General features: G+C 41.1%; 1 protein-coding gene across 1 annotated transcript in view; it reads left to right on the forward strand.

The window, feature by feature from the left end:
- Positions 1 to 12,692, forward strand: part of TMEM241 (transmembrane protein 241) — a 118,391-nt gene that overhangs the window by 49,024 nt on the left and 56,675 nt on the right. The window contains exon 11 of the mRNA XM_011360489.2: positions 6,041 to 6,160. Coding sequence (XP_011358791.1) covers positions 6,041 to 6,160 — 120 coding nt within the window. The remainder of the gene's footprint in view (positions 1 to 6,040; positions 6,161 to 12,692) is intronic.

Below are 12,692 nucleotides of genomic sequence, written 5' to 3' on the forward strand. Positions count from 1 at the left end.
AAATAATTGAGGCTTATTATTTCAACCTTATATCTACTTTTTAATGACTCTGGACAATAGGAAGATTAAATACAAGCTGTCGAGGTTAAAATTAAATGGGCATTTTCTGGTTTGGAGTTTTCCTCAAATGTTTCTATTTCCACTATAGTCTCCTCTTTTTTGTGACAAGCATTAATTAACTTACCATGGTTCAGGCTCTGCTTGCTCAAGTCCACTTGCGGAATGCTGGTTGGTTTTCTTTAAAAACGGTCAGAAGAGATTTAAAAGTTTGTGTCAAAGACACTCTCATCAGTTTACCAGAAAAATGTAAGCAGGTGAAACATAAGGACCATCTGTTCAGTACTTCTCGTCTTTAGTTCTAAGGGGAAGAAACGGTGCGCTTGCTTTGTTACACACCATTCAGAAATCCAGTGGCGTTGCCCTTTCTCCTGATCACCTTGTGAAGGAAACCAGCAGCTTCCCATTCATTGTACCCTTCTGTTGATCACGAACCTTCTGGTGCAACACTCTCTGTACTGAACAGCATTATCACCGGGGATTATCCAATTCACATCCTTGAAACCCTCCACAGTGTTGTTGGTCGTCCCCTGTCGGCCTTAAGGGACCCACACAGGGCAGAGGGGCTCTTCAAGTGGGTTTCGTGCTTCCCTGGAAGTGCAGGCAGCCCTTTACAAAGAATGAATGCCCTGTGCCAGTAACACTTGTTGCTTCATTTTCAGGGGCTTATAAAATACTACAGAAGTCCCAGAAACCCAATACATTAAGGTAAATTTTTAAAGTTTTGTGAGTTGTTTAGTTAAGGAAAGCGGTGAGACCCACAGTGTCGTGAGCTGCTTCTGTTCAGCCAGAGACTTTGCCAGGCTGAGGTGGGGGGGTGGGGAGCAGCAGGCTCGGCCTGGGAGCCCTTTCTCTTACAGTTGGGCCGCGTCCACCAAGACCTGTACTGTGCCAGCCCGCAGCGACGTGGGAAGAGCAGGGAGGTCTCTGTCCTCTTCCTTCAGGGGCAACCATTTAGATAACGTTTTTACAAAAATTATGTGACCAGCTGCTTTGGGCCCCAGTTTACTCCCTCCAGCTCAGGGCACAACTCTTTTTTTCTTGTTTCCCCAGCGCCTTCCTAACTTGACTTGATTAAGACCCAGCGGTCTCTCCAGTCAGCCCTGTTCTGGGGTAAAATGAGGCCTTTGTTGTGGGCAGTCAATGGACCAGCCTTAGTGAATATAAATGAAAAAGATAATTCAGGCCTTGCTTGGGCTGAAGCTGTGAGGCCGGAGCCCCTAGACGAGCCAGCTGGCTTCTGGGTTTTGGGCTGCCTGGAGCCCAAAGGGCAAAAGTCTGAAGGGAATGACTCCTGGGAGAAGGTGATACCCTCTGAGGATGTTTGACTTTGGGTCCCTACAGCACCTTCTGTTCTTTCAATAAAGCGTTTATTTGCAGCAGAAAGCCAGTGGAGTTGCCAGATAAGATACAGGATACACAGTTAAATTTGAATTTCAGATAAGTAGTTTATCTGGAATTTTAAACATTTGTTTAAAAAGTTGGTCTTAATTTTTTTTTAAAGGTAAGCATATCCCATACAATATTTGGAGCATACTTATATTAAAATATGTTTATTTATTTGAAATTCGGGTTTATTTGGATGTTCTGTATTTTTATTTGTCAAATATAGTAGCCCTAGAAGATGGTCCAGTGGCCTGAGAGAGCTGACACTCCTTTAAAGTGGCAGATGAACACAGAAGAAATAATTGGCCACAAGTGAAAATGTGTGTGATAGTACTAAAATAGGACATATTTTTTAAAAAATGATCCAGGAACTAGTTTCAAGTAGACTCTTTATACTATTTATCGATAATTTATAAATATAATAACTTATACATAGCTATAATTTATTAATGTGACTATTTTGTGTCTATAAAACACTTCTATTTCATGTTTTATCTTTTTTTTCCCCTCTCATCCCTTAGTGACATTGACCAGCAGTACTTAAATTATATATTCAGGTAAAATATAATTTACATTTTTAAAGAGTAACTCATATTCTCCTGGAGCTAATAGAATTTTATTTTCCAATAATATTTTGATTAGGGAGTTCTGAGTTGATGTGCTTGTCAAGAAGGCAACCTAAATAATTTGTGAGATGACCAGAAGCTGAGGAAACCAAATAGTAGTCCTGCCCTTAGACCAGACAAGAGTCTGTCTGGCCCTGCGCTTCAGAAGTCTGTGCCTCTCCCCATGGGATATGGAGTCTGTAAGGCTAAGGGGACATTTTTTCCCAGTGCCCACAACCTCTCTTCTAGCTTGGGCCCTGGAATTCCCTATGCAGGTGGCCTGAAACTTGAGTCCAAGGCTTCCCTGGGTCTGTCTGCCCAGCTCATCCCTATACTCAAGGATGTCCAAATAAAGATTGTCAGTGAGAAGGATGTGGACGGAGGGTGGCCATGTAGGCTGAGGTATCCACCTGCAATTGTGTGAGGCCCTCAGGGTGCAGGATGGAGCCTGGGATGGAAAAAGAAGGGGGCACATCAGGAGCCAGCAGCCGGAAGCTGGATGTCTCCATGGTGCCACATTCTGACACAAAGTTCCAAGGACTCCAAGAATTCTAAACTTTAATCTGGACTTCTAAGTTGTTTTGAAGGTATATTTGTTTAGGGAAGATGAAGTTTGAAACTTGATTTATAATGTTTAAATATGGTATATGGATTTCCATTTGTCCCTTGTCCCGAGCCAAGCAAAGAATAGGGGTCTGCCCACGACCTGGAATAGCTGGGGAGCATTCTTGGATTTTCATAGTCTCAGACTGGGCACTGCAGTATCTAATTGAGAAGCAGGGTGAGATTTGATGTTGGGAACCCAGGTTTGCCTAGTGCTGCAACTTTCCGTGGAGAGCACCAAGGTCAGAGAGATGCCTCTCAGCATTTGGTCACACCGATTTCTGGAGGAGGTTACTCCACTGAAAAGATTCAACATGAACTGTGTTCTCCATTTGCAGATGAAGTGCATAAATATCTTAGTATTTATTAAAACACCTTTTTGAAAGTGAGATTCATTACAAGCATGGCCGGGGGCCTCTTTTGTGCTCAACTGAAAACGATCATTAGTTCTACTCTGCCCAGACTCACCAGCTGCCTTTTCAAGACTCTTATGACATCAGGCCCCTTTAAGCAGTTCTTTTTCTCCAGAGAACTTATAGCCAACTGGAGCAGCAGAAGAATAAGGGGGTGGAAAAATGAGCCTCTGTGACCTCAGCTAGTTCTCCTGTCCTCCCTCCTTCCCTCTCGGTTCCTTCACCTGGTGTAAAGATGTTCACTGCCAGTAGTGAGCCTGGTGCTGAGGCTTCCTGGTAGAGCCCACTACTGAGCCTGTGGCTAAAGCCACAATTCTATTTCCAAGCCTTCTTTCAGTACAAGCGATGAAGCTGTGTGAATCAGAAAGAGGGCCGCTATTCATTTTCACGCAGGAGCTGGACACTGAGGGCATCAACATGCAGGGATTTGATCGCTCAAATCTATGGGGCGGCTGTGCTTATAGGTGCCGGCCTGCAACTGTGCTGGCCAGGATCAAGAACTCGTTTGAGCTCTCCATTTTTTGAGAGAGCCATGTAGTTGGATGGTTCTCAACTTTGGCACATACTCCTATTTTATTGAGGAGGTATTTACTCCCTAACACTGACTCTTTGGTATTTCTCATATAGGTAGAGGTCTAAGGCCTAAGGTAGAGGGGAAGGATGAAGGAAGGAATAAAGGTGGAAATTGAATATGGGACTGAACATAAATGCAAGATTTAAAAGCTGTATGGCTTTGATCAGAATTTTGAGAAATTTAGGAAATTTATAAGGAATGAATATTATGAGATGTACACCTAACACCATTTCTTTTTAATATAAGCAGACACTAGTCTCTCCTCATCTAGTAAATAGAAAATTACCATAATGTCCCTTGTTCATACCCCTCCTCCTTGTTTTGCACATGAAATTTTGTGTGTGTGTGTCAAAGGGAAATAGATAGGTGTTCTCTCTGGGATATGACTTATGAAACAAAAAATGTATTGGTGTTTAGCCTGTAGAGATTATATTTTTCTCATATTTCCCCATTTTATTTCCCATGAGCATTGGAATGTTTTCTATTTTGTTCACTGCTATATTTCCAAATTAGAACAGTACCTGGCACTTATTAGGCACTTGATAAATATTTATTGAATGAATGAATTTAAAAAGTCTGCTGTTGATCTGCCTTTTTATATTAGTATAATTTCTTCATTAGGGTTTATAAGTAATATATAATCTTAGAACTATTGGGAGCTTCAAGTTATATTTCTCTTCAAACATATTCCCACAAATATACCTCGATTAATTGTAATTTGGAAAGCTTATGGAGCACCTGCTATATGTCTGCCCTGCTAGGCAAAGATGAATAAAATGTGGTTCTTGCCCCGCAAGAGGTCACAGTGCACAAATTAGGAGTGATGCAACACTATATTTGCAAAATTCAAATAGAGATTAGAGCTCAACTCTGTTATTTAATTATTTCTTCTTATCTTTGCTCCCTGACATTTTATTCCAGGGTCACTCTTTGGGGTGATTCCAATTATGAGATTTGGGGTATCATGGCAAGTCCTGGGAGATATTTTGGGATGTAAATGGGCCTCTCATATTTTGCCATAGGAGCAATAACTTCTATTGCTGAAGTTATAACCAAAAGGAGATCCAGGGAGATAAAATAATGGAGTCTGTATAGGGTGTGCATTTTCCAAAGGAAAAAGAGATTGCAAGCAAAGGACAGAAATTTTCCAGTTTCATTAGTAGTGCATGTTTTTTTTTTTTTTATAGATACATGTAAACGCTGTCATATAAACTTACAATTTCTGAATGCTCAGACTTGTGGCTATTCTCCATTCTTTTTCTGACCCCTCCTCTCTTCTGCCTCTTTCCATGACATTGTTTTTTGGAGCCATCAGAGAACCTGTGCTTTAGCAGTAAAGCAAAGGAAGAGCCTGAGAAAAACAGAAATGGTGCCAGGAAATGACCCAGGAGCTGGGCAGGGGAGGGTTGATGAGCTAATAGTGTTTTCCCTGTTCAAAACTGTCTTTCTTCAAGCTGCCTACAATGTCACTGACTAGAGATTTGTTGCCATGGTTCTGAATCCTGGTGCACTTTAAAGTCACCAGGACCATAGCAGAGTAAAACAACTGATGCCTGGACCATACCCTCAGAGATTCTAACTTAGGCCCGGATGTTGGGCTATCCTAATGTGCAGTCAGAGTTAAGAATCAGAGTAGGCCATGAAGCACTTAAAAAAAAATTCTCTCCTATACTTGGATAAAAAGTTTTATTTCTAACCTCTAACTAAATCAGCTGCCTGGATGGCATGGGGTTGCGATGAAAGAGAGTATAGAAGGTGGGCTTAGGGAAGCATGAAGATGCTATAGACAGGCACTGGGAGATGGGAGAAGCTTCCAGAGAGGAAGACGGAAGGGTGCCAAGGACGAGTATGGCTTGCCTAAGAGGGACATGCCTCCTTGTCCTTTTCATCCTTTTTGGCATCAATTGCAAATCAGCCTAGGTAGTTTTCAGTCGCATGATGTATATATGCGGTGGATCACTTTGTGGGCTAGCGTCTTGGACTCTTAACTTACCTTCTATGCAGTTAATTCTGTGGTAAAAATAGACATAGCTGTCATTCAACAGCAAGCTTTTAGAATGCAACCTATTTGTAATTTAGAGTTTGCTTTGTTTAATTTATAAATACTCTTGGTAGATTAGGTGAGTGTGATACTCATTAGTAGCACGGCTGACCCTCAGAGTGGGGCATGGATCGTCAGTTCGTCATAGGGTAGATTCAAACCTCTTGCCAAAACCTGAGGCAATTCAAGAGATTCTCACTTTCTCACTGAGGATGTGGATTTAGGCAGAATGAGACCATTCAGTGCAGATAATTTACTTTTAGACCAGTTTCACTGTTTCTAAGTAGAATGGTTAGGCATGTATGTTGTTTCTCCTCAGTATGGGGAAGCTTTCTTCACTACTCTGCTGTTTCTTTTTCAGCGTGGTGCTCCTGGCATTTGCATCTCATCCCACAGGTAAACATCATTTTGTTTGTTTGTTTTACATTGCCTATTCAATGCAGTGTGCTCTGACCCCGGTTATAACTCTGAGGAACATTTTGTGAAAGAATGTAATTCCCTTCCAGGATGCCAAACTCAGGGGTTAGAAGTGGCCCACGTACTTGAAATTATTCTTAATAACCCATTATAGAGTTATTGCCTGTGGATTTATTCTTATCTCTTCTTTGTTGTGTATGTTTTTATCTGGTGCAATCTCAGATGTACAGACAGGTTTCATCTGCAGAGTAGACTATTGCGGGCATTATTCTCTTCTAATTCTTTCTTAAAGCATCCAGAATTGCCCTTCAATTCTAGTGCTAAAGGATTTGGTGAAAAAGTTCAAATTCACCCTATTTCTGACTGATATCCTTTTATAAATTTTTATCATATGTTATCATCTAATCTTCATAATTCCAGATGAAAGAAATCAAGTTTTAAAACTTACCTTTATCCTGTTGCTACCTTAATTACTCTGTAGTTGTTTTACAGATTCAGGAATTGCCCACAATACTCTATTTCATTGTGGATTTTTACTTTGAAAGGTTTTGAAGTTGATGCCAAAGATAAAACAATAATATTTGTGTGGGGTATGGCTGAAAATACATGTTTTATTGGTCATGTTCCTTAAACTAATGTTTATTGACCATTTGCTATTCATAAGGCATTTAACAAGCCTTCAGGGTCTCAGTTCTCTTATTTGTAAAATGGAAAAGGTGAGCTAATTATTTCTAAAGCCCCTGCAAGCCCTCATAGTGTGCCTAAAACAATGACAGCTTTCTGTTTGTGTTTTTAGCTGCTTCAGATTATTTGAACTAATATCCCTAGGGAACTGTTGTCAGTAACTGGAATCATGTTTCTAGATTGTATATGACATATGTGAACCCGTGTCTCATAAGGATAATTTGGATTACTTTTCTCTCAATGCATCATTCTACACTTGCTTACACTGTAGCATATCTGCTATTTTCTTTCACTCCTATAGTCTGATGTATCTTACAACTATGAGGTATTCTCTTGAGTGCCCTCTCTACAATCATTTGTTGAAAGCCTATCATTTATAAAATAATAAATCATCTACAACCATGGTGTTAACCCTAAACAGTTTCCGCTTGCCCATATGCTAGTCTTCTGCCTCCCGTCATTCCTTCATGCAGCGAGGGGGTTGCCACCCAACAGGTACTTAAGAGCCTACTTACTAAGCATCCTCCCCCTTTGAAATGCGTTTTGGTCAAAGGCCTCTGGAAAGCTTTGTCTGCTGGTTCTCCTTTGTCGGCATGTTCATCTACTTCCTGAGTGATTTCTAGTGGATTTGATGAATAATTTTCACACGAAGAAATCTCTCTGCCTTTCAGCTCAAAGATTATGCTTGTTCATTGGTTACACTCAGGATTATGGGGGCTGGGAAGAATCTAGTGAATATCCAAGGTGCCGCCACATTTTACAGATGAGGCAATTGAAGCCCAGAGCAGTTAAGTGATATGACCTGGATGATGCACAGGAGGTGAGTAGCAGAGGGAGACAAGTTTAGGTCTCCTGACCCTCTTTCCAGGCTTTTCTTCCTAAAATGCTTCTTTTTCAGTGGTTTTACACTTTATTATAAAGTCTCCCATACTTTCGTGTGATGCTCCTAAATTTCTTTCTGGAGCTTCTTTTGGTTTGGAGGGCGTTTTGTCTATCAGTTTCCAAGCCTGGTAACTGCCGATAATCATTTATTTGGGGTTGCATTCCCACATATTACCTTGAGTTACTGCCAAACTTTTAAGTCAGCGCAGAAGACCTGGGGCACCTAATTACTCTCTGGAACTCAAAATGGTCGGCAACTTTCTGGCCTGGACAGAAGAGTCATTTAAAATAGATTTTGGTTTGTTTGAAAGAAGAATTAATTTTCTCACACATTATATTTTAAGTTCAGAAAAGAAAGAATTGACATTGGACATCAGATGTCCACCTTCCATTCCTCCTCTTTGACCATATCACGTGGTGAACGACTGAGGCTGTGTCTGTGGCAGATGGCTCAGGGAGTTGTAAAGCCTATGGGATTTATCAGAGAGGGGCTTGGTACACTTACCTGGAAGGGCTTCTGGATGCATCTTTGATTTGTTGCAGTTTTCAGATAGCTGAGGTGGAATCTTTGAAGAAGCCAGGTATAGAAAGTTGACTTCTGAGAACGATTTTGCTGGGCTGATGACACTGTGTGACTGGTGTTAATAGCAGAGACGACCTTAGCCTCCCTTGCTGTAAGTAGCTGAGGCACCCCAGTGAAGCCCCGCAGGCCTTTGTAGCCATCATAGCAGGGCTCTAGTAAAGGCCCTGGAGAAGGTGGGTGTAGGGTTATGTACATCCTGGTGGCAGCCTTCCAGAAGAAGCCAGTGATTGCCATCTATACCAGCACCAAGTTCAGTATCCAACCCATGAACATCCCACACCTACTTCTATGTGTATTAAGTAAAATAAAGGCGCTGTAAGATGTTCATGATCACGTTTGTTGCTTTCCTAGAACTCAGGCACAGTAAAACACTTATATTTGTTTGTTAGAGTAGATAACTAAGGTAGATAGATTTTAAGGTAGGAATTTGCTATGCATGATGATGGAAGTTCACAATCTAGAAGACCCCTGGGAAATCAGTTTTTCCAGTTTTTTAAACTCATGTCAATTGTTCTAAACTTTTTGACGAGTCCTGGTGTTGTTTTCTTATAGTATAGAGTTAATTACAATGTTTAAGCAAATAAAACAGCTGAGGAAAATTTTTCTTCTCCAGAAGTATCCATGGACTACTGCGATTGGGTGGCTCCAATTCTTGCCAATATTTTAGCTTTCTTATGAGTAGTCTAGACTGTTTTTAAGACAGGACAGCACTTTATTCTTTCCCACTTACTTATTACACTTTCCATCAACACTGTCCACTGCTGGGCCTGAGTGTTGGTCCAGGAGAGTGTCTTGATAGCCCACATGCGTACCCTTTAAGACACAATGTGAGTCAGGGACATAAGTGCAGTCTTATTTTGAAGGATCTGTTAATTTCTGACATTTTAAAACAGAGCTTGATTCCGTTTCATTTATTCTCACCTCTTCTTTTTTTACTTGTATCTTTATTTGGTAGTACATATAAAATGTTTTAAAATTGAGATAGTTTACATATATAAAATACGTAAGACCTATCTTAAATGCAAAGCTTGGCCATTTATGACAAATGTATACACCCATGTAACTCACCCTTCTATCAGGTATAGAACACTTTTGTCACTACAGAAAGTTTCCTCACACCCCTATTAGTCTCTCCCTCCTCATCCACCACCAAAAGCCACCACTGATCTGATTTCTGTTACCATAGATAACAGATAAGTTCTGTCTATTCTCGAGTCTCATATAGATAAGTTCTGTCTATTCTAAAGTCTCATATAAATAGAAACACATAGGAAGTATTCCTTTGTGACTGGCTCTTTCATTCAGCATAGTGTTCAGAGATTCATCCAGCCTGTCGTGCATATCACTAGTTTACTCCCTTTTATTGCTGGATAATGTGCCATTATGTGAACATACCACCTTTTCTTTATCAAGTCATCTATTGATGCTCACCTGGGCTGTTTTCATGTTTTTGGCTGTTCTGAATAAAGCTTCTATGAACATTTATTTACAAGACTTTTTGTGAACTTATGTTTTTCTGTCTCGTGGATAAATACCTAGGAGTAGAATTTCTGGGTTTTAGAGTAGATATATATTTAACTTCTAAAGAAAGTGCCAGTTTTCTAAAGTGTCATACCATTTTACACTCCCACCCAGAAATGTATGAGAGTTCCAGTTGCTCCACATCTTCACTAGCATTTGGTGTTGTCAGTCTTACTTTAGCTATTCTAGTGCGTGCATCCTTGTCCCTCAGTAGTGCTTTTGACTAAACTGCCCTTCTCATTCAATGATGAGTAGCTAAAAAAAAGAAGCTTTCTTGTAGATGCAGATGATATGGCTGTGGGTCACAACCTTTGGGGTACATTGGGACCTAATGGCAGGGATCAGGTAGATAGTTCTCCATGTCCTAGGCACAGGCCCTGCCACTTTTTCTCCTTCTAGCACTGAGTTGCCTTCTTGGTGGTAGAATCTACCTCCCTCTTTAATCTTCCAATTTCATGGTTCAGGCAGAGGCTTCAAGAATCTGGGAACCCTGCTTCCCCTTGGACTGTTTTAAGCAATAATAAAGAAGAGAAATCCTTCCCATGTTTGAGAGTTTGCATTTCATATTTGTGTGGGGCCCCTATGCTGTGGTGTTCAAAAGAGAGGATCCCAAGGCACTAGAAGGGTAGGGAGAGCCACAGGAATCTGACCCAGAAATGACCTTGTTACCTGGTATGTCTGTTGCTCATGGTGAGATAACGCAAGCAGACTAATCACTTCTTGGAACTGACCTTCCTTTTTCCTGCCAGTTCCGAGGGCTAAAATGTGATGAGAGGAAATTTTTTTTTCATTTTCAAATATCAATTAATCTTGAATGCAGTAAGATTGTGCCACACTTTTTACTGTGGTTCCACAATCTTCAGAGAAACGGGATTCACTCCCTCTGTCAGAGAGCCAGCAGAAATTTAACTGTGGAGCACAGGAATGAAGGCTCAATCCAGACTTTATTGTATCAGCTGTATGTTGATGCCACAAAACATGTTTACAAATCTTGATCTACTTCATTTGTGCTTAAATTGGTGTGTTCTGCACTAGATGGTGTAGGAGTGTTGTTTTTTTGAACATTTTTACAAATTTTTTAGGCTCCCGGATCTAGTCCTCATGTGGTTGGGGTCAGCCAGCTACACACTACAACAGCTTCAGGGCTGTTTGTAACACAGTCATTAACCTTTGCTGTTTAGGGGTTGATATGCATCTCGTCTGTTTAAGAGCTCTACTTTCGTAAAAGTGGAGGTAGGGTGAAGGCATCAGAAGGCAAACATTTGGAGTCAATTTGAAATTGAGGACCAGCATATTCAACTGGAAAGTGTTTGGAACATTCCCTCCAGGGGTTTAGGTCTCTCAGTTCAGTAGTGCTTATTATATGTCAGAGTTGGTCCTAACACAGTAGGTACAAGTGATACATAAGATAGAGTCCCTATTCTCAGGGACTTCTTAGTTCTAGCAGGAGAGACAGGCATGGAGTCAGCTAAGTGCTATGTGAAAAATGTGTAGAGGTTTTAGAAATGGCTCAAAGAAAAGAGGGAGCTATTCTCTCTCACCCTCTCTCTCAATAATCTATAGGAACAACTTTCAGGATTTGGGTGAGGGTTATCATCTAACCGGTAAGTTCTAGGATAATTTCTTTATCCGCCTCCTCCCTGTCTACCTCTGACCCCTCCACAGCCTGGGCTGGGCTGTAAAGATTGCCAACGAACCGTGAGTCCAGTTTACCTCCCAGGAGTATTTCTGATGAAAGACTGGGTGCTGAGAGGAGGCAGCGCCCAAGCAAAATCTCGAGGTCCTGCATTTAATTTATCTCCCCCTTTGCCCGTTCCTTATTATCACACTGACTGCGCTGCAGTTTCTCTGAGAAGGAAATTGGGAAAGGGCCAGGAACCAACAGCTGCCAAAGAGATAGAATGCAAATCCTCCATGACATCCTTTTCACTGCCTGACCGGGGTGCTCTGGCCGCCCGCTAGGACCACGGTGCCCAGGGTCACCTTGGCTGTCACTCCTGTGGGGAAAGGGACTGCCGATGGTGTTGCTCCTCATGCACTGAATGGCTGAGCCTGATGATATCATTTACAAAGTCCCTCCACCAATATAGATCCCAAGGAGATGTTAAAGGTATTCAGTGGAATTGTGGCAGAGAATACAAGAACTCATAACCTCTTGCTATGTTGCACAAAAACCAGATCCCTCGAGTCCCTCTCCTTTTAATTAAACACACGCACATATGTACAAACGAAACAAAACAGTAATAGTCATGATAAAAAACAACCCTCCAAAGAATTGGAATTCAGAACTTTTCTTTCCAATACTAGGTGGTTGAATCATTTGAAATCATTTAGGTCTCCGAGGAAGTGTGGCATGCCATTGTGTCTCCCGTTCTGAAACTCTTGATTAATAAATGTAGTGATGAAGCAAATACTGCCCTTATGTTCCACTGCACACCTAACATGCTGTGAATACTCGTAAAAATCAGCCCTTCTCGCTCCAGTCCATCTGGCATTGAGAGACAGACCAAGGCTGGGGTCCTGGAAGGCCTGGCTCCTCCAGTCTCAAAAATTCCAGATTTGGAAGGATTAAGCTATCTGCTGTGGAAATGCTTAATTCCTTGTCTCTGGACATTTTTGGAAGGCTTTCTGCTTTTTTAATCTCCTGACTTCTTGTTTGTGACCAAGTTCAAATTCCAAAGAGGGAAGCAGCCAATATGTGTGATTATTTCCTCTTGCACCAAGTGGAACTAAAAGAATGAACTTACTTCACTAGAAATAAATGTACCCTTTGGACCTTAAACTAAAGTGAATATGCACAGTCGGTTGGCCCCTCTGCCATTTGTGCAGTAATTAAACATAAAAATGAAAAAAGATGTCAGAGGCATGCATTCACATTCTTTTTTTGGATGTAAGGCAGAGAAGAATAGAAGAATCTTTAAAAAAA

The sequence above is a fragment of the Pteropus vampyrus genome, unplaced genomic scaffold (assembly GCF_000151845.1).
Source record: "Pteropus vampyrus isolate Shadow unplaced genomic scaffold, Pvam_2.0 Scaffold55, whole genome shotgun sequence".
NCBI lineage: Eukaryota > Metazoa > Chordata > Mammalia > Chiroptera > Pteropodidae > Pteropus > Pteropus vampyrus.